The sequence below is a fragment of the Camarhynchus parvulus genome, chromosome 11 (assembly GCF_901933205.1).
Source record: "Camarhynchus parvulus chromosome 11, STF_HiC, whole genome shotgun sequence".
Lineage (NCBI taxonomy): Eukaryota > Metazoa > Chordata > Aves > Passeriformes > Thraupidae > Camarhynchus > Camarhynchus parvulus.
Window position 1 is genome coordinate 7349354 of NC_044581.1, and position 20774 is coordinate 7370127.

General features: G+C 47.9%; 1 protein-coding gene across 1 annotated transcript in view; it reads right to left on the reverse strand.

Annotated features, from left to right (window-relative positions):
• Window positions 1–231: 231 nt before the first annotated feature.
• The window catches only part of ATP6V0D1 (ATPase H+ transporting V0 subunit d1), a 33886-nt gene continuing 13343 nt past the window's right edge, over window positions 232–20774 (reverse strand). Inside the window, exons 3-8 of the mRNA XM_030956178.1 lie at window positions 10573–10751; window positions 7568–7647; window positions 3701–3778; window positions 2939–3115; window positions 2104–2181; window positions 232–1587 (exon numbers count right to left, since the gene is read on the reverse strand). Of these exons, the coding sequence (XP_030812038.1) occupies window positions 1426–1587; window positions 2104–2181; window positions 2939–3115; window positions 3701–3778; window positions 7568–7647; window positions 10573–10751 (754 nt within the window). The 3' untranslated portion in view covers window positions 232–1425. The remainder of the gene's footprint in view (window positions 1588–2103; window positions 2182–2938; window positions 3116–3700; window positions 3779–7567; window positions 7648–10572; window positions 10752–20774) is intronic.

The window sequence follows — 20774 nt, forward strand, 5'->3', positions numbered from 1 at the left end:
CTCAGCAGCCAGCTGCACCCACAGACCAGGCACTGTCCTGGCTTGGGCTGGAGGGAGTACTCTGGGCATCATGGGGTGGTACCACAATGATGCCTGTCGTACAAACAAGTGTCCCAACTCACACAGGAACCACACCAGGCTCCACTACCACAACTACCAGATTCCCTGTGACTGATGGAGGCTCCACCTGGGACTGTGGGAGCAGGTGCCCAAGTAAGCAGGAGAGAATAGTGCAGTAGGCAGATATTTATTGGTGTAGAGAGGGGGGGATCACAGGAAAACAAGCTGCAGAGGTGACCACAGCATAAGCTGGGACAGAGCCACTCTCCATTGATCCTTCTTCCCAGCAGCAGCCAGTATGTTTCCCTCCAGCAAGGCTTGTCTGCTGCCATTGCACATGTCCCAGAACTCAAGTGCAAGTAGGAGCTAGCCAGAACAGAGCAGCAAAGAGCAGGGTTGCCACACCATGCCCAGGGCTTGGCTCCCACCCTAGATCACAGACAGGCAGGGCCTGGCACATCCCTGCCCCCACCAGGGTGACTAAGGCTGCTCTGTCTTCTGGCCAGCTGTGCCATACAGCTTCATGGTAGTGCACTCCACCCTCTGCAGGGGACAAGCCTGGATGTCTACCCTGGAGGGGTGCAGGGGTCCACCACCATCTGCAGAGCCCAGAGGAGCCCCAGCTCTTGCACGGTTGTGTCAGTAAACTGCAAGCTGTGGGTCTTCACAGCTCTGAGGAAGGAGCTCAGCCAGCTTATGGAGCCCTGTCCAGGGCAGGGAGACTGATGAGAGCTGCTTCTGCAGAAACAGAGAGGCTGCATGAGTGCAAACACTGCCAGAGTGGGAGGACTGTGCTCCACAAGCACTCTGGCTCTGCCCTCACATTCCCACAGGCTCCATTCAAGTCCTGGCCAGGGTTGCTTGGTCTCTCCCAGGTCAGGGTTCACTACAAGGGGATGCAGGAATTGCACAGCAGCATGGGCTACGCTACAAACCACAGTATAACTACATCTCACAGGAACAACACTGAGTAGGAGACGTGCAGAGCACTGACAGAGGGCCCCCCAGCCACGGCAGACCTGACCCATTCCTCTGCAGCAGTGGAACTCTCTCAGAGGCAGGCCCCCGCAGCTCTATGAGCATAAGCACACACAGCAATTAGTACAGGAACACTGTGACTACTGCATACACAACAGGAGACCCTCCTGCTGCACAGGGCTAAGCCTGGACCACTGGTCCCTCTGGACATCTCACAGCACACACAACTCCAGCTTTTGAATAATTTAACTAGCAACTGTACAGTTTCCTCATTTGATCCAGTTCCACAGATGAGACATCCCTGGAGTCTGGGCACGGGACAATTCAGGGAGTTAGGGGTCTGTCCAGACTCCAGGGGTGGGAGGGTTGGACAGGAGCAGAGCAGAGTTAGAAGATGGGAATGTAGTTGTCGATCTTGGTCCTGTGCCGCTGGGCGATGCACTCTGCGATCCACACGATGTTGCGGCACTCCTGCTCCTTCAGCTTCACAAAGGCATAGAAGACTCCAAAGTGGAATTGGTTGAGGAAGGCCAGCTTGTTCAACTTTACCTGGGGAAAGCCCAGAGGAGGACATGTCATTTGTTCATTTCAGATAGGAGGAGTTGGTCAAGGCAAGCATGGAGTTGCTCGGAAGGACCCATGACTTCCCAGCAGGCTCGAAGGCTCTGCACAGGTATCCTACTCTGCATCTCTCTAGGTCCTCAGGACAGCTCTAACCTATAGCACATGGCTCAGGACATACTCTGACATTTGAAGGGGGAAATATTTATAACTCATAGAAGTCCTTCTTCTCCATGTAATTACACTCTGGTTTTGCTATTGATGGACCAAATATCCATGAGCAGCCCCAAACATGCCTCCTCACACTGCTGGAATCTGGGTTAGACAACAGGCCAAGCACTATGCCAGGCCCCCATTCTCATGCAGGAGCAGAGGGCAAGCATGCTTCTCCTTCCCTCAAATCCTGTTCATCCACAGTACTGCTGACAGGGCAGTAGACCAGCTTTCTGACACCTGGAGCTTTGCAAATGGCACATGTCAAGAAGCATTTCAGGGCTCACTCACCTCGTGCTCAAAGAACCTGTCTTCAAGGGTTTTGTCTCCAGGGTTGCTGCCAGCCCCTTCAAATAGCAGCTTGTACTCCTGCAGGAAATCATTATATGAGGATATACCCTGTACCCAAGCTCAGCAGCACTTGAGAGCCTCCTGTGTCACAGATACTCCAGCCACTCTGTTAAGTCAGAGGACAGAGAAAGCAAGAGTCCTGCTCCTTCTCCAAAATGTGCAGTTCTCAAAGGCATATCATTGCTTCGAGCCACAGGAAAAGGGGCATCAGGTACAGACCCCCTCCATGTACAGACTGGAGTGCTTGGGCCAGACCCCTCTGCCCACACGCAGGTTGCTCAGTAAAGGGACACTGAGCTCTATGACTCCAAACAGGCCCACAGCCATGCACAAAGTGGCTTGAACACAGACAAATCCAAACGTGTCCTCCCAGGTCAGCGACTCACCTTCAACTGAGCCAGAGCTCAAGGCTGGAAGTGGGGCAACACCACTTCTCACTAAAGATACATTTCCATCCCAAATCAGGCAAGGAGAGCCTGTCACTGCTTCCACATCAGCACTTTAGGGGTTTAGTGGTAAAGGCAGTCCCCACACCCTTGGACAGGGAACACTGTCTCCCAGTCAACCCTAAAATGACAGCTATGACTAAGAAGCCAATGACATCTCAGGCAAGCCAAGTCCTGCCCAAGCAGAGCACAGGACCAACAGCATCAGAGACGACTGGCACCTCTCTCCCCAGGCTGTCAAGTCACAAGTTTCCCCAGATCCTCAAGAAGCTTTGATGCAGAGCAGGCTCTTGTACCAATCCCCACGGCCCTCACCCCAGAGCACTCACAGGGTAGTAGTCAGCAACGTTTTTGACTTGCTCGTAGTCATCTGCCCTGGCCAGCTGAGCCAGGCCCTCGGGGTAGAGCTTGCCACAGTGTGGGAACAGCTTGGCTCGGTCCTCCTTGGACAGCTCAGTACCAAATGAGTTGATGGTAATAATGAAGGCCCTCCGGTCAGCTTCAAACTGTGGGAAGAGAGTGGCTCATGCTGGGATGCAGTATCTTTACCAGAGGCTGGCAGATATCAGTGCTGCTCTGCACACAGCCACATCAGAGGGCAGCATGAGGAGGCTCCTGGGATGCGTACAGCTCTCCAGTGCTCAGCCAGGGCAGGCTACGTGTGCAGGCTCCCAGTATGCCCAGTACCTGGGGAGCATTCAGGTGAGGAAATCCCCATCCCAGGCACAAGCCAAATCTTGCCCAAGTCAAGGGGTGACTCTCATCTGCTCCTAAGTCCTGCACATCTTGCCACAGCAAGCTTTGGCATGGAGACAAGCTGTGACTCCAAGAGCTCTGGTAGCTCTCCTACATGTTAGACGCGTCATAGGAAGAAGACGTTGCCACTGAGGCAACTAATGTATCAGTACTTGGGGGATCAAAGTCATGCTCAGGCAGTGTTCCCCAGGTCTCCCAGCAAGCAGGTCAAGTGGGCATGGGGATGCTGAACAGGAACTGAAGAATGCTTAATAACTGGCAGACAAGCTGGGCCCGAGCAGGGAGTGATGACCATCGCTGTAATACCATCCAGCTATGGAAGTTTCCAGACCTACCTCCAGGATTGGGCACATGGCATCTGCCGTGGTACCTCCCAGCGTCTTGCAGAACTTGTAGAAGGACTCCAGGTAAGCCTGGAAGAGAGAGGGCAGATGAGCATTCTTCTACACAGCTTCATCTACTCCCCCACAGGGCCCTTCAGCAGAGGACAGACAGCAAGCAGAATTTGCTTTCTTGCTCCCAGATGCTCTGTAACACAGCACAGGCACTCTGGCCCCATATGAACTTGCCCACACAAGGACTGTGCTTTCCCCAGGAGCCAGACATGAAGGGTTGTGGTTGGGCTTGTTCAAGTGACTGCATGAGCTTACTGTGGGCAAGATCCCCAGGCAGCAAGGTTAAAGCCTATTTTTCTCCTTTGAGTCGCCTAACTCATTTTACTGAAGTCTCACGTGGTTTCCTGACCCTGCTCTGGCCTCCACAAACATGCCAAGCCACACAACCATAGCTGCAAGACCTACACTCAGAAAGTAGCGCTGTGTAAGCAGAGTCAAGAGATGAGACAGGACATCTGTGAAAGAAACCAGCCATCCTCTCGAATTCTCTTTTCACACTGCGGCCACTTGGTCTCTATCCCAAGTGAAGCACTGCAGAAATCATACGGCCAGGCACAGCCACGCTGCCTCCAGGAAATCCTTTGTGGAGATGTTCTGTAATCCATCTGGAAGATGACTCTGTCTCCCAGGGGGAGCCTAAGAAGGCTGTGGATGGCTAAAAGTATCGTTCAGCAAAAATGTTCTCAGAAGAAGTGATCAAGTAATAAAACACCTCCCCAAGCCTCAGAGAGCTGCAAGCAGAATCACTTCAAAGGGATGGAATAAAAGGATGCTGAGACACCACAAATCTCTGTTTATCACAACAACTCTAGGACTTAAGATGGACCAAGAATGTAAAAGTTGGATACTCTCAGCCTCTGCACCAGGAAAGCACCTGGATTACTGTGTTCTGTAAATATTTGTTACCACACAGTGCAAGAGGACAATGCTGGGTGAGCATCACTCATCAAAGAAAGCTTCTCCAGCACTTGCCACTGCTCAGGTGGAGGACAGCACAGAGCAACAGTTGCAGAGTTACTACAGGAATAAGGACATGGATAATGGATGCCCTTTGAGGCTGACAGGAAAGGGAACTTGGAGAAGAGATTCAGTCACTACCTCTGCACAAAAGGCTTTAGAAGCAAATACAGGTGAACTCAAATATCCAGCAGTGAACGGGGATCCAGTAGCACATACAACATAGAAACAGTCTGTAAACAGCTGCACTGGGTGCCCTTCCAGTGACAGCAACTGGAAGAAAAACTCCAACATCCTAAAGCCCTTACCCCAGGAACAGAGGTGTCTTTGCCTTTAATGATCCTCAATGGGTCTTCCCCTTCATGAACCCACCCCCTCTGCCTCCTGCCAATCTCACCTGTCCTCAAGTCTAGTCCGAAGACAGGCCTGTGGCCTGTCCATCCACATTGACTTTTCCAACATCATCTGTGGATACCATCCTCCTCTGCCAGGTGAGGAATCCTAGCCTTTTCCTGCAGTTTTCTGTACAGAAGTCATCATACCCAAGCCTCTAAATGTGTCTGTCTTAGCATCATCTCCTGTTTTGCTGTTCATACTCTGAGATGAGTGGAATGAGATAGTGTCCAGGTCAAGCACACTTTACTGATGGATGCAGTAGCACAGTGATACTCATACAGTTCTTTTCTACTGTTAGGAACATGTAACTTTGTATAGAGACAATTGCTTAGGTCAATCATTACCCAAGATTGCAATTAGTAGTAGGAAGAAACATGGAGACCCTCACTATACAAGCAGAGTTAGGGTTCCCTCCTGGCCTCTCCCATACACAACTCATTTACCCACACTGATTTGCCTGCTTTATTTTATTGTCCAGTTGCAAAGCTCCTTCAACTGGTTCCTACAAGAAAGTCACCAGCAAAGGCCAACAGTCAGCTGGCTTGACTTCAACAAGAGATGGAACAAAGGGAGTAAGCACTGAAGATAACAAGGCCAGCAATAAAGATAACAATGCCTGCACACTTCCATTGCAAGACTTGGCTGCTGACTGCACTCTACACTAAGCACTGACCATTTTTAACCTCTGTTCCCCATTTTAATCATATTTCCATTTGAGAACCTTCATTGCTAACAAGAAGCCTTTGTAATAGCCTTCCTCCTATGAATCCTGCTCAAACCTTCTGTCAACACACTCACAGATTTCTTAAAAGCCTCCAGTATGTCTGGGAGATAGCACTTCCCCTCCCCATGCCAACTCCACACGAATGCAGGCATCTGTCCCAGGCCTGTTGTACTTTTCAGAGCAACTCTCTGCAGATTTCAGACTTGATTTTAGTTCCTTCATTTGCATTGTATTATACATTTTCCAGTCCCTGGGGAGAGAGGTAGCTTCAAGTAGTCTGTAGGCAGCAAATACCTTTTCCACTCTTTCATCCCTGTGATTTGTTACGGACAGAGCCCGTGAATTCCCCAGGGGCTGCTCTTTAGCAAGATCCAGTGCCAGCACACACTGAGGCATTACATGCACCTACATTTCCATTTGTGGGTAGGAAGAGCAGACTACAAAGCAATATTGAGCCTCAAAAAGGATATGGGAAAGGACATGGCAGCTGGGATCTAAAGGGATACATCCCACCTCCCTCCTAGCCAGTTTTCCCTGTGCCCACTCTGTTGCCTGCCTTCCCCCTCCTGCTTCACATTGAGACCTGTGCCCTGCAAGGCTTTGGTGTTTATGCACACAGGTGTCCCTCCCTGTTACAGCAAAGACCAGTACACGCCAGAGGCCACAGGCAGCTGCGCATGACTGCTGACACATCGCTCCTTTTCCCTCCCTTTGCCTTCACGCCTGACCTGCTCTCTGCCTCTCCAAATAGGCCATAGCTTTCTTGGGAAGAAGAGGTCACACCGACTGCAGGCTGGATGTGACCAACCAAAACAAGATTGACAGATAAAATCTACATCCCACCCCTGATCCAGAGAGTCGAGATGGAGCGATAGCCACAGCCTGCACATAAACACATGCTTCAACACTGCCAGCTAAAACCAGACAGAGCCTGCAGAGGAGATGACAGTCAGGACAAGGAGATCCTTAGCCCCCTCCACATCTCTCTGCCAATACTCTCCTGAGCTTGCATCTTTCACACTGCTCTACCAAGAACATCTAACCCTAATCACAGCCACAGAAGGCTTGAGCAGACAGGTCCTTGGGAAGGGCTCAAGACAAGGAGCGAAGTCGATGGGAGTCCTTCAACCAAGTTTAAGTTTAGTCACTGTGAATGCAGTTAACTGCACCTCCGAACCTGTGTGGTAAGGGAGCAGACTTCTCCTGCCTGCCTGGGGCATGAGTAAATTCAAAGACACAACCTCTGCAAAATCTCTTGCACAGACTCCTGAGAAAATCCTCTCTGCCTAGCTCTGGTGCCCTGACTCAGCAGAGCTGTGTGATCAGATGTCAGGCCCCTCCAGGAGTGTTATCTTTACTTTCCAATGGATGCAAGGAGGTTTTGGCCATGTTTAATCACCACGTCAGGAATAAACAGGGAAGTTTACATCTCCTTCCTTTCTCAGGAAGGAGAGGGCACTAGGACAAGAGGCAACAGGCAGAAATTGATGCACAAAACTTCCACCTGAATATGAGGAAGAACCTTTTTACTGTGTGGATGACCATGCACTGGAACTGTTTGCCCAGAGAGGGTGTGGAGCCTCCCTCACTAGAGATATTCCAGAACCGTTTGGACACAATCCTGTGCCATGTGCTCTGGGATAGCCCTACCTGAGCAAGGATGTTGAACCAGATGACCCACTGTGGCCCTTTCCAACCAAACCCATTCTGCAACTCGGTGACTCATTTACCTTATACAGCGTGTTTCGAATTATTTCAATATTCATTTCATCCAGGTCCTGTTCAGATATGCAGTCTTGGAAGAAAGCAGCTGAAACAGAGCCAGAGACAGAGTTAGCATTGCCCTAACCAGAGCCATGCTCAGCACTTTCCAGACTCCTCAACAATACCAGGCAGAAGCACATCCTCTGCTGAGCTTGTCCCTCCTAGGCCTGGCCATAGTTATCTTCAGCAGCCAAATTGTCATTACTCAAAACCTCAGGCTCCACCATGGTTCCTTAGGCCATAATAATTTTTGGGGTTCTCATATGAAAATCCTTCCTTACCCCTTAGTCCCATGGTTTTGTTAACAGCCTATTTCCAGCAGAAATTCTCAGCTCTAGCCCCCAGCATTAGTGATAGAGAAGCCTGTATTTAAACATAAGCAGTCCCCAAACTGATCCCAGATGCAGGCACTTGGAGGTGACAAGGCAGCTTTGAACTGCCTGCTACAGCATTGCAGGAGTGCTTAAGCACCTGTGAGACAGCAGCTAGTGAAACACAAGGAGCTGATGCTTCTCCCTCCTACAATATCCTAGTGGGGATTAAGGTATGATGATGCCATAGCTCGTATTGCCCATGACACTGGTCATGGTTGGAGTCAGGAGTTGTTTCTCCTGGTCAAGTCTATCAATCAGTCTCATTTGCCACTTCTTCCAAAGGCTTTTATTTCTCTAGCTGAAAGTTAGCAACAGGAGACAGAATAAATTACTAGGATTTGGTAGGATGCTCAGCCCTACATACTTTGCCCAGAGTACCCCTGGGAGGGAGTTGGAGAAGTTGTTGCCACCTAAAGAAGACAGATTTCAGATCAAACAGGTGCTGCAAGCTGCAGATATAGAGTCTTGTACATCTACAGTGTAAATGCAAATGAGTGGTACAATAAAAGCCCATTGACAGGACTTCCTGACTTCAACTCTCACTCAGTAACCAACTTTGCTGAATTTGCTACAAAGAGAAATCTGATCTGTCTCAGCTTACACAGTGCAGCTGTGGGTAACAGACACCACAGCCGTGCTGAGAACTGACCAGTGCTCTGCTCTGTGCAACAAACCAGCTGCAACACAGGCTCACACCTCTGGCCTGTACCACTTTTATAGCATGAGCTGCTTGGAAGGACAGCAGCCACAGTGTGGGTCTGGAGGGTCCTGAACAGAGGTTAACCTCGGCAGAAGTTTCTTTGCAGAACCAGAGCACAACGCCACGTGTGCGGGGGAATGCTGCTCCCGATGGTTGGCAAAAATGCAAACAGTGTGCCAGGACTGGTTTTTACTGCAGGATGTGCTGGCCAGCCTGGAGAGCTAAGCAGTGGCTACTTCAGAGTAGCTGAGGAATGAGTACACAGCTATTTCAGTTCTTGGCCCTCCAATATCCCAAATTAAGCTTACAGCCCTGTTAACCTATGAAAGCCATTTGGGGTTAGGCATTCCCACCAAGCCACGTAGCTACTCAAGTCCTTTTAGGAGATAGAGCTGCTGTTTCTTTGCGTGTGGTCACTGGAAAGAGTGCAAGTTAAACAACTGAAGCCTGCATGCCTGCTTGTTTAGGCAACACAGCTACTCCCCATGTTCCCTTGCTGAAGAAATGCCATACTGGTTGGTACACAGCCCCAAGGGCATGGCCAGAGCAAAGGTCTGGAGAAGCTAGCCCAGGCAGGGCTGAAACAGGCAAAACCAACTCATGAACAAGTACATGAAAGCAAGAGGCAAAGACCCTCAATTGCCAGCCATGTTGTCCAGAAGCACCTCAACACTGACATGGGGCATTTTCACTCCATATTCTGCTGGAAGTTTTAAGGTCTCTGAGGGATAATATCTCTGAAATACTCTGTTCTATCTTCTTACCAAAATGGGAAGGTTCCCACTTACTTGTGAGGAGGATTTTCTTCCCACACATCATCCCCACAGTGGGCTCAACTCAGCTGCATGCAGAGCCTCAGTTCTCCTGCTCTGTTGTTGCCCTGCCTTGCAACCCAGATCTCCTGAGGCAGGTTATCCCTTCTTTACTGGACACAAGTCATTTTTCCATGATGACTACTTCATTTGCCCCATTATAACACAGGGCATTTACAAAAGCACTTTCAGTTCCAAAGCCAACTATTTCTATCAAAGACAGCATGATGACTTAGAGTGTTTTCTTCTTTCTAGCAACCCCAAAAGAATGACTAATCACTGACTCAGGCATATCTCATTACGTTTTTGCCCACAGATGCTAAACTAGAAAGTCACCTGTGACTACCTCCCCTACTACTGCAAAGACTTCCATATTTTCTCCAGAACCACTTCCTACACCTTTTATCTTTAAAGAGCAGATCTGTCTGACTAGCTCTTCATAAGACACTTGGTTTCAGCACTATGTGCCTCCTAAACAGGCCTGTAGCCCTGAGACAATATATCTCAGCCCAGGATGCTGCTACACAATGAGTTTTAAAAGGCTTTTGGAGATTTCTTTGCTTTGCTGTGGTTGTTTGGGTTTGTTTTTTGTTTACATAAAGGGCTTTTATTTAACTAGTGCTAATTTTAGTAGTCTCAGAACAAGACTAGGCATGTGCAGATCTCTGTAATTATCTATAAAAACTGCATACAAGAAATTACCCAATGGTCCAACTAAAAGTGCTAGAAATCAAGTGATTAATTCCAGCAGAAGACCCAATAGCCTTTCACTAAGGAAATTCAAGGCCTGGCTCACAAAAGCCAAACTGTCCAGCACTTTGCCCTACCACTGTGATGGCCTGGACACTGATTGAAGGACACAGAGAGGTAGCTGGTCCTCCAGAGAAAAAGATGGCATAGGACAGACATAAACCTGAATCCAAGCCCAGCCACCACAGGCAGTACAGCCACAGCTGTGCATTACCCACTACTTTGTCTTTCTGGAGCACAACCTAAGGCTTAGCTGGAGATACTTAGACTGGGGGAGAAACGGACATCTGTTCCACCATGGACAGCTGAGAGGTATTTTGAACAGCTCCACTCACCCAGGGGAGTGTCCACCAAGATTGCATTGTAAAGCTCTGCAGGTGTCTGAGCAATGTTCACAGCTTCCATCTGCTCAAAACTTCCCAGAGGATGGCATTTGGGCACCAGCTCGGAGATGGAACGCTGGTGCAGAGTCCCAGTGATCAGCAGAATGACATTGTCAATCATATAGCTGTACCTGGAGGAATGAAAGAGGGAGACTGAAACAATACATACAACATGAAACCCAGCAACAGGCACACATCATCTCCTCGTGAACATCTCCAGAAAGATGCACACTTCCCACAAAGAAGCACTAAGGCACCTCCTTAGCATCTGTTTATCATGCCAGCTTAGGAGAAGGCAGTCAGGCATAATCCCAGGCTGTGATTTATGCCACAGTTGAACCACACCATCTGGGTACCACCTACCACTGAAGAGCATTAGACTGGAACTGACTTCTGGAGGTCTCTGGCCCCATACCCTGCTCTGAGCATGGCCAGCTCTAACTGCTCAGGCAAAAAGACTTTTGAATGTTCATATGAACTTTGAATTATTTGCAAGGATGTGTTTCTCACAACCTCCCTGGGGCTCTGCTTCAGCATCCAACCACACTTGCAATGAAAAGGCTTTCCCTAACACTTCCCCATGGTCATTTGTCTACTGTCTCTCATTCTAACCCCACACACCTCCAAGAGGAGCCTGGCTCCAGTTTCAGTGCCAGCAACACTGCTCCATCTTGCCAAGTGAAAGGAGGAAGGGTCACATTTCTGCTGCCTCACTCTATTCCAACAACAACAGGACTGGCAGCTTTGGCATAAGCCTCACTCACACCCTCAAGAAACTACACACAAGGTTTTTCACACCTTACACCAAAAGCTACAAACTTCTTTGCATTAGCGCAAGTTATGACACCCCAAATCAAGTTCTCCACTTATGTTGTTCAGGATTAGCAGATTCAGCCTTTGGCACTGCAGCAATGGGACATTCAATCTGGAATCACAGTACCTGGCATAAGTTCCACCAACACAAGCTCTCTGTAGCCCTCCTCTCCAATACGTCCATTTTTCTCCTGCACTGAGGAGCTCAGAACTGGGCACAGCATGCCAGGTGAGGCCTCCCCTGAGCAGAGGAGAAAGAACACCTCCCAGTACTCCCAGTCCAGCCAGGGAAGAGAGACACAGCTAGCCTGAAGAGTGGGAACACATGAAAGGCTGGTAGCCTTCTCCAAGTAGAAGGTCCAAGCAAGAGATCAAGGCATCACGTAAATAGCAAGTGTCCCCAGCAAGAACAGCAGTGATACTCTAGGCATCTTCACCACCAGCTAAGCCACAAGCCAACCAAGCTGAGAACTTGATAAACATCAAGTGAGATGATGGGGTGTTTTAGTCAGCAGAAGTTGCCTTTGCAAATAACCCTCAGCAGCACAGGGAAGAGGCACAGATGCTCAAGAGCAGGGTATGTGGCATTTCACGCTCCCTTGATCGCACTCCTAGAACTCTAAAAAATAAGATGATGGCAAAGACCTGAAGAAGCTCCTTGGCAGGAGCTGCTTCAAAACAAATGAGATCAGGCCTGAACTAGAATGGCAAAAGGAGCTATGCACATCTGGAGTTGTAGAGTCAGGCTTCCCACAGGTACTTGAGTACTGAAGAAAGGGAACTTAAGGCCAGCATCCTGGGATGGAGGCAAAGACAGGCATCGAAAGGCTCTGGTGATGTTTAACAAACACATGCTGGGATGCTGCTGGTCTTTGCATTTCCAAGCTAACAGAGCACAGTGCAGACCTGCTTCCCTTTAACCACATCAAAGGCAGGTAAGCAGAGCCAGTTAAAGGCAGATTTTGCTAGTTTTTATTAGATGGGCTGATTGCCTCTCAAATATGTTCAAAGGGCACGTCCATGAAAACATCAAATCCACACCTTAGTTCCTCAAACAGGTGCTGCTTTTTTCTCTCCACACTGCAAGGCTGAGTAATGCACCTCCTGGCACTGTGATTTTTGCAGAGCACCCTTCTGTTTTCACAGCCTGCCTTTCCTGGTTCAATCTAGAACCAGGGCAATCAGCACAAGCTTCATGTACTAGGAAACCTCCTTTTGCCCTTTAATCTGCAAGGTCATTATCTTCCCTCCTGTTTGTGCAGCTCTCACCATGGAGATGACTGCAATCTCCAGGACAGCAAGAAGGGCCTGTTTATGAGAACTGAGGTAAGTCTCCTGCAGCAAGCAGCTGGTTCCTGGTAAATAAAAGCATGTGCACCCTAACACAGATGCTTCTCCATGAGGTGCACCAGAACAACGATACAGAAGATCATTTCCCAGCTCCACCATCTGCCCTCAACATGCAAGTTTCTGTAGTGCAACACAGTAGCTTTAAGGAAAGACCATGGCCAGCACTTCTCTCAACAAAGCAAGGCAACAATATACAACCAGACCAAATTTGTTATTTTAACTCAGCCTACAGTGAAGGAATAGGTAAGGAAATACAGTCATGTATGGCAGCACACCTCCTTCCTATCCCCAGTTTACTACAGATACCACTCTCCACAAGATATTTGCAAGGAGCCTGGCCAATGTCAACTGTATGAAAAAGGAACTAAGGAGAAGTGTCTGGAGCCCTACTGCTCTCAGGTCTTCAGAGCAGCTCACTGGAGTCCCACCAAGCTCATTCATGCCTTCTCAGTCTAGCTCAGCACGAAAGTCACAGCCAGGTTTTGGGAGAGCTGCCAAAATCCGAGTCTCTTCACACATGGAAGCTCCTGCTTTTGGACTGATGGTGTCAGGAAAGACAATCCAGCTGGCTTCCAGTGCCAGACAGCAAAGCATGGCCCTCCCTGTTTAATTTATACCCCTAACTTGACTGTTTCCTCATCCTTCAGGGAGGTCTGGGAAATGCACGGTCTATAGCCCAAACGCCAAAGAAGCACCAACTGTTTTAAAGATTCCTTCACCTCCTTAAATCTTGCTGTCAAAGGATTCATCCCTGCAGGAAGAGTCAATATGCGTGAGACAGAAGAGGAATTCTCATTCAAATTTCCCTCCTGAAAGCATTTCAAACCTTCACAACAACAAGGCAAATATAGCAGGACAAAGGTCTTCTTGTACCTGTTAAGGCCAGGCAGACACCAGCAGCACTACCTAATCCTTCACAATAGCTCCATTTACTTCAAGCAAGGCCAAACCATCCTCATTCACATTCAGTCCCTACTTCATCCCAATAAAACCAGCCACAGCTTAGCCACTCATAGCTACAGGACAAGTCTTCCAGTGCCAGGGCAGCTGGAAAAGCCTCTTCTCATCTGTGGAAGGGGCAATAGTAACATTGCCGGGCCAGGTTTCAACAAGGACCCAAGTGCCTCCATCAGCAAAGCTGTCCCAAGACCACAGCAGAGATCCTGGCTATGCTGGCATTTCCTCCCAGGCCCAAAGAAACAGATTAAGTACAGCAGCAGCAGAGTTTCTAAGAACCTCCAACTACTTGTGTAATAGAGCAACTTTTGTTGTCATCTTCCTCATCTCCTATAAAGTTCTGACCACCCACAAATGTTTCAGCTTTCACGGTTAATGCCTGCTCAGAGCCCTCCAAGAGCATTTTAACCTTCTCTAGCTCTCAGTGCAGCTAATAAGAAGATCATGTTCTGGACACATAAGAAAATAGAAGTAGTTTGTCACTTGCAACACCATGAAGCCTTACTTCAGCCCACTTGGATGGCCTCTTCACAGCAAAACTCTTGCACACAAAGTTGTTTTATACTCCTGCTTTGAGCTGCCTTCTGCTCATCTGGGGACATGGGCACAAAACCAGCCAGAGTTTGATATGCACAGTTACACCAGGCATAACTCTTCCTGTCACCCACTGGACAAAGGTGTCATATATTCCAGAAATTCACATTCACAGAAATACCATTTTAGTCAATACTGAGAAGTGTTAGTAACATCTCACAGGAGAGTATAATTTCTTATTAAGGGACCAAGAAGAGTCAGCAACCATAGAAAGATCCTCAGCATCACCCACAACAGGGCAGAGACAATGATTTACAGCTTCCTGAAGTCTGAGACAACTGGAGCCACTATTTTAGCTCCTCTAGAGATTGCCACTGCAGAACAATATGCACTGGGTGACACTCAGATAACAAGAACAAAGTCAGGCTAGGATATGCCTAGAGAAGCCAAAAGAGAGGCACTGGTGGGGGAAACCTTCCTTCCAGCAGCAGCAGGCCAGAGTTCATTCTCACTGCTGGTTTTGGGAGGTATGGTCTCAGGCAGACACAGCAGAGAACCCTCACAGAGAAGAGGGGAGAGCCAGCCCCCAGAAGCTAAATCCTGACATAGTCACCCATGGGTAGCTATGAAGCAGAATCAAGCAGGAGTAGAACACAAGTGCAAAAGCCATACACAAGTACTTTGACAATGTATGTTTTCTCCTTCTGGCATTACTTAAGTACAGACACTGATAAATGAGATATGCAAGAAAGACTGCAGTGGCCCACTGAATATTTGGAAAAGCTGTTTTAGCATGGGAGCACATGAAATGCATGAGCACTCATCATATGGGGCATTTACAATTTGGCCTCAAGGCACTCAGGCACAGCCCTGCAAGGCAGTGACCCCAAAACAGTTACAGCTTCTCCCTCCTCCACTTACTAATCTAATCTAATCATAAAGAGTCATTGTCCTACAGCAGATAGGTTGGTCTTTTATTGCCTTCTGTTCCAGGATACTAAAAAAACCGTTAACAATACTGCAAGTAGTCACAAAGCATGACTAATGATGGAATATTGCGTGACCTGAGATTCTCAGGGATCCTCCAAAAGTAGAGCCAAAACTGTAGCTCAAACAGCTGCTCTGCAAGGGATCATGAGGACAGCCCTCCATGTCACAGCCAACAGACAGCAGTGGGCCAATGCAGAGGTGCATAGCAGGGGTTTTGTCGGGATGGGTTAAGATATTGCCTTGCTCAGGCAGCTTTAATGCTTTCCAAAACCAGCATTAGACATTAACTCAGACTACTGTAAGCAAGGCCAAAGTTCCTATGTGACTGCATTGGGCAGTTACTCAGATTACTATAGAAGCATGAATTTATTTTGGGATGAAAAAGGAAAATTTCCAGTGGGATCAGAGCAGTGCTCTGAACTCGGCATGAATTCCAGAGACAGCTTTAAAAGATAATGAAGTTGTTTTAACTATAGTCACTTTAGCATCTAGTGCTTCCCTCTTGCAGCTCATTCAGTTCACACACTCAGGGGGTGTTGGGAGAAGTAACTTAGGGAAAAAGTTTCAGGCTGTTTTACCGCTGCTTCCTTGGGTTTGTGCATAAATACACAGATCCATCTATATCCCACTGGATACTGTACTGGTACACAGAGCCACTTGTCACACCTCTCTCAAGCTCCAAATGTTAAGCAGCCACGGGGGAAAGCAACATGCGGACTTCAAAGCCCAAAAGAGCAGTGGCTGACACTAAGAATAGTGCCAACAGCTGAGATGTTTGTATCTGTGGGGTCAGCTTAAGATCATTAGTAAATAACTGCACAGATGTCCTGATCTGGAAAGGAGAGGAATGTTGCACATCAGGAAGATCTCAGCGTCTCACTGAGACTTGTTTGAGTAATAGACAATGGATGTGAACAGAGTGAAATCCTTTAATCAGTTTTTCAGCTTGTATTAGAACAGGTCAGATCAGCAGCAGTTCAACCTCTCTGCAGCTGAAGGTCAGACAGTCCAGGGAACAACAAGAACAGATGCAGTGTGTGAGGATCTCTGCTCAAAGTGTCCTTGCTCATCTCTTCCTACCTTTGCACACTGTCCTTCCTAGAGTCACACCAATACAAACCATACCTAAGTGCTACATTTGTGAACCTGCCAAAGAGAAAGCTGAGAATTTCATGGTTGCCACCACAAACCAAGGGCGCTCAGCCAGGAAGTGGGTGCTCTGCTAAACTTAGATCAACAAGACCATTTGAGAGCAAAGAGTTATAACTTCACAGTACTACAGAGGCTGTGGCAGCCTTTCAAAACCAAGTATCCAGGAATGTTCTCAGCATTAATCTATATTTAGCTGTATCTCCACATGATTTTCACCATCCTCTAGTCTAGATCTCTAGGGATACTGACCTCAGTTTTCCACTGGTATCATCTGTTAACTTACATGCAGTGATACAGTGTTGGCTGCATTAAACACTAAAGAGAAAAAAGCTACAAGAAATACTTTTAATTTCAAGGCTTTGTGAATTTGACTCAGTGCTTCTGATCTCTAAAAACCCCTTGAAACATCAGGGAATGTTTTGAGCAGCTTGCAGCCTGGTGCAAGAATCTCTGGTTACCTAAACTTGACGTCTCAAAGTTTGAGAAACACGAGGCTGATACGCAAAGCTGAGCCCTGGCACTCTGCACCATGTTGAACAGACTTCATTAAATTTTAAATATTGACCAAAACCATGTAATCATGCTGTTTTCCCAGGGACCAGCTGCAGAAGTCAAATTTGCATAAAGTTTTTCTTATCTTACCTGTAAAACACAAACCCCACAACATTCCATGGATATAAAATAAGAGGAAAGGCTGCACTGTTCACATGATGCCCCAAACTGTCTCCAATAGCTAGGAAACCTGAATGAGTTTAGAGGCCTAAAAGCCTTTACCTGCTTCTCAGTGAATGTGTGGTCTGGACCCAGCCAATGTGCACAACATCTCTGTGCATACAGATCTGCTGCCAGCAGAAGCCAAGAAAATTCATCATCCCATCTGACATGCAGTAAACTATAGGAGGTAGACACAAGATTTAGCTCAGCCTCTAAATATTGCGGTACTTATTCAAAGTTCTACAAAAGTGTTTGCTAGACTTCAAACTAGCTTACAGAATGGACCTGGGAGAGGGGACTAGGACCCAAGATGCCCCCAGGAAGCCTTCAGAAGTAGTGCTCTTGGCCTCCAGACCTTCCCTGGCTGAACTTTTCAGTCTAGAGTATTGGGTGAGGCAAATCAATGGAAAGGTAAAAGGAAAACAAAAGCTGCTAAGGTCAAGCATGAAATACCTTGGGAATGGTTTCAGTCGAGGAATGAAGCGTGTTACATGTAAACAGAATTGCTCAGTGAGTGCACACTCAGCTGAAGGCAGTGCACATGGGTTTTCTTCTGGAAAAGCTGCAGTCACACAAATTGATTTGAGCAGCATTGATAACCTCCTCATACACACTCTATTCCCTTCTTGTTTTATGCCTCTAACAGACATTCTCTTCAGTCTGTTGAGGAAAAGACTGTAAGAAGGAGCATGGGGGAAGTCAAGGACTGTTCCTGCAGACTCACCAGAGAAATTCGGCTATAAACAGAGCCCAAGAAGATACAGAAGTCCACACACTGCCTGTGGATGACGCTGCATGAGCTTGGACAGGGATGATATCCAGGGGCAATAAATTCTCACCTAATCACCCAGAGCCTGCATGCTAGAGCCCTTTCTCAGACTCTGCAGAGTTTCACAGAAAACCTCCACAAGTGACACACGAGCTGAAATCTGAAGCTCATCACTTGCTTTTTGAGCATCTTTACTGCCACCAGTAACATTTTGTTAGCTTTTCTGATCACTACCACTGCTCACTGTTTGCCAGGCACTGTGGTAACACACCATGAAGAACAGTGCTGCTCCATAGCAGAAAGTTAGGTTGTTCCCATTCAAATCCACTGGCCAAATGAAATGTTTTTCAGGCACCAGAAAAAAAAAAAGCAGCATTTTAATATAATATGCAGTGAAACACACCTTTGAAAGATTCCCTTTCTAATGAGGGCACCCGCAGTGACACCATGACTCCACAGTCACCACCATGCAACCCAGTCCATCATCACAGACATTGGTTCTGGGAAACCAGTATGAGACCAGCATCCTTTGGGAATGCAGGTGAGCAGATGCAGCTCTGATGCCACCATCCAGAGGACACAAATCTCTGATCATTTCCAGACCATTAGCTATGCCCTCTAATTTTGAATATTGCATAATCCCTCCAAGAACTTGGCTTATCAGTTCAACTTTGCACTCCCTGCAAACACGGAAGCTGTTTGTCAGAAACCTGTGCTGCTTTGCCAAAACAATCTCTGCCAGAAAAGGCTCTTAAACCTTTTATTGCAGAATCCCCAGCCACTACGGTAATTTTTGCTTCCTAACCTCATTGCCACCAAGGAACCTGACTGAAATAGTATAATGTAATTTTAAATGCAGCAGCATTAGGAAAGATCCTTCAGACTGTTGGACTTGTCACAATGAATTACACCTAAAGCATTTGAAGGGTTTTTTCTTTCTGCAGGAAAGGATTTCAAAAGGATACAGTCATATTTTGTAACCTCCACAGTTATGCCAGGATGCAAACTCCAGTACATTTAGAATGAAGACAGACAACTTCCTACTCCAGAGAAGAAGATTAGTGCTCTTCAGCTTAAGTAGCAATTGAAAAATTTGGCACCAGAAAAACCACTGCTGCAAAATTAAAATTAAATTCAAAGTTGTTAAGCAGCAACTAGATCTATCCAGTGCAGGGGGGAGGCAGAGCAGGACTGGGTCAGGGAGAAGGTAACAGAGGGAAGTGTCAGTGAAGAAAAGGCACACACAAGGGGAAAAGGTACATGCAGCCTCATCAAAAACACATCTTGTGACCACAAAAACAGACTGAAAGCCAAGTTCCCAGCTGCATCCTCGGGGCAAAAAAAGAACCTGGTTCCCAGCCCTCACAGGCTGGTAAGATAAAGATAAAAGATGACCTAGTCTGTCCTCTAGATGACAGGCTCGATCACAGATTTGTAAGATGTATTTAGACCCAGCCTGCCCCTAGCCCTCAGTCCCACGGCACACTCAGTGCCCATAGTCGCCAGCAGCTCCCCCACTGAAGAGAAGACCAAACCCTTCTCTGCCCATCAGTTTGCTGAGAGGGGGCCCAACAGCTGCCAGGGCCTTGACACTGGTCTGCTGCAAAGCCAGACTTCCCAGAGCAGGGAAGAGACTGTTGAAGAAATGGGGAGGGGAAAAAAACTCAAAACAAACCCCAAACAAAAAACCCACACACACAAAAACCAAACAAACCAACCCAAAAAACCCACTAAACCCTTTTCCCTGCCACTGGAAAAAGACTAAAGCTGACAATCTGATCAGGCTACAGCAGGCTGGAGTCAGGATTCTTTATCATAACATTGCTCCTATCTAAACCACATACAGGAACACTGGAAGGAAGGAGAGACAGGCCATGGCACCATGTCAGGCTAACACAAAGAACAAAGCCTGTACAGAAGGGCAAGGCAGCACATCACTAAGAAGAACCTAAAACCCACTTCCATCCCACAAGTCAATATGTGCTTGTTGAATTCAGGAAGTGGCTTTTGCTGTTTCAAGAACACTTAATACCTGTTTGTTGCTGCCCTACAGAACATCACTGCATTCCCCCAGCTGAACAGTCCATTGTTTGTGTTGGAGCAGAGATGTTAACAGACAATTTGTGCCCTATCACTCAGAACCTACCGTGGCTGGCTGAAAGGCATGGGGAAGCACCAGCAGACTTCCAGCAAGGAGCAGCGTGGCAAGATGCAGAGCTAGCAGGTGTGTTATGGAGACTGCAGGAGCTCAGCAAGCTGAGCTTTCTGCTTGCAGTGGCAGAGGCTGCCAGCTACAGCCACCACTTGAAAAAACAAATTGAGGAAGTTGGCTGATTTCCCTTATTTTGGTACTAAGAACACAACACTTGCCACAGAAGAGTTCCTGGAGAGAACCAGAGCCAGGAAAGAGTCAGTGTGGTGCCAGGAGAGGAGCACAACAGGACAAAAAAAAAAAAAAATCAGTGTCAGCAAGTGAGCTGGGGAACAAAGATCTTACTTTGGGGTTGCTGCCTAGCCGCGTTCTGGGGTCAGTTTTGTTCCTGTGCTTTTAAACACTGTCCTTTCCCCTGTGCTCAGGACAGAGGTTAACTCCTGCCCACCTCCCCAGGTGAACATCCTCCCCCAGGCTGTGCACCTGGGGACAGGAAGCACGGGGCTGGAGTGCCACCTTCCGGCAAGCAACCGGCAGCGCGGCCTCCCCTCCCTGCGCCGGGCATGGAGCACGCACCCTCTGCTCCAGAGCCCCTGCACTGCCCCCACTGCTGCTTCTCCTTTCCCTGGCCTCACTTACTGCCTGGGCTGCTTCACAGAGGCGAGTGAAATGACACGGTATCATTCCACCTGGGACAAACAGCATGGCTCCTGGCAGGTTGGT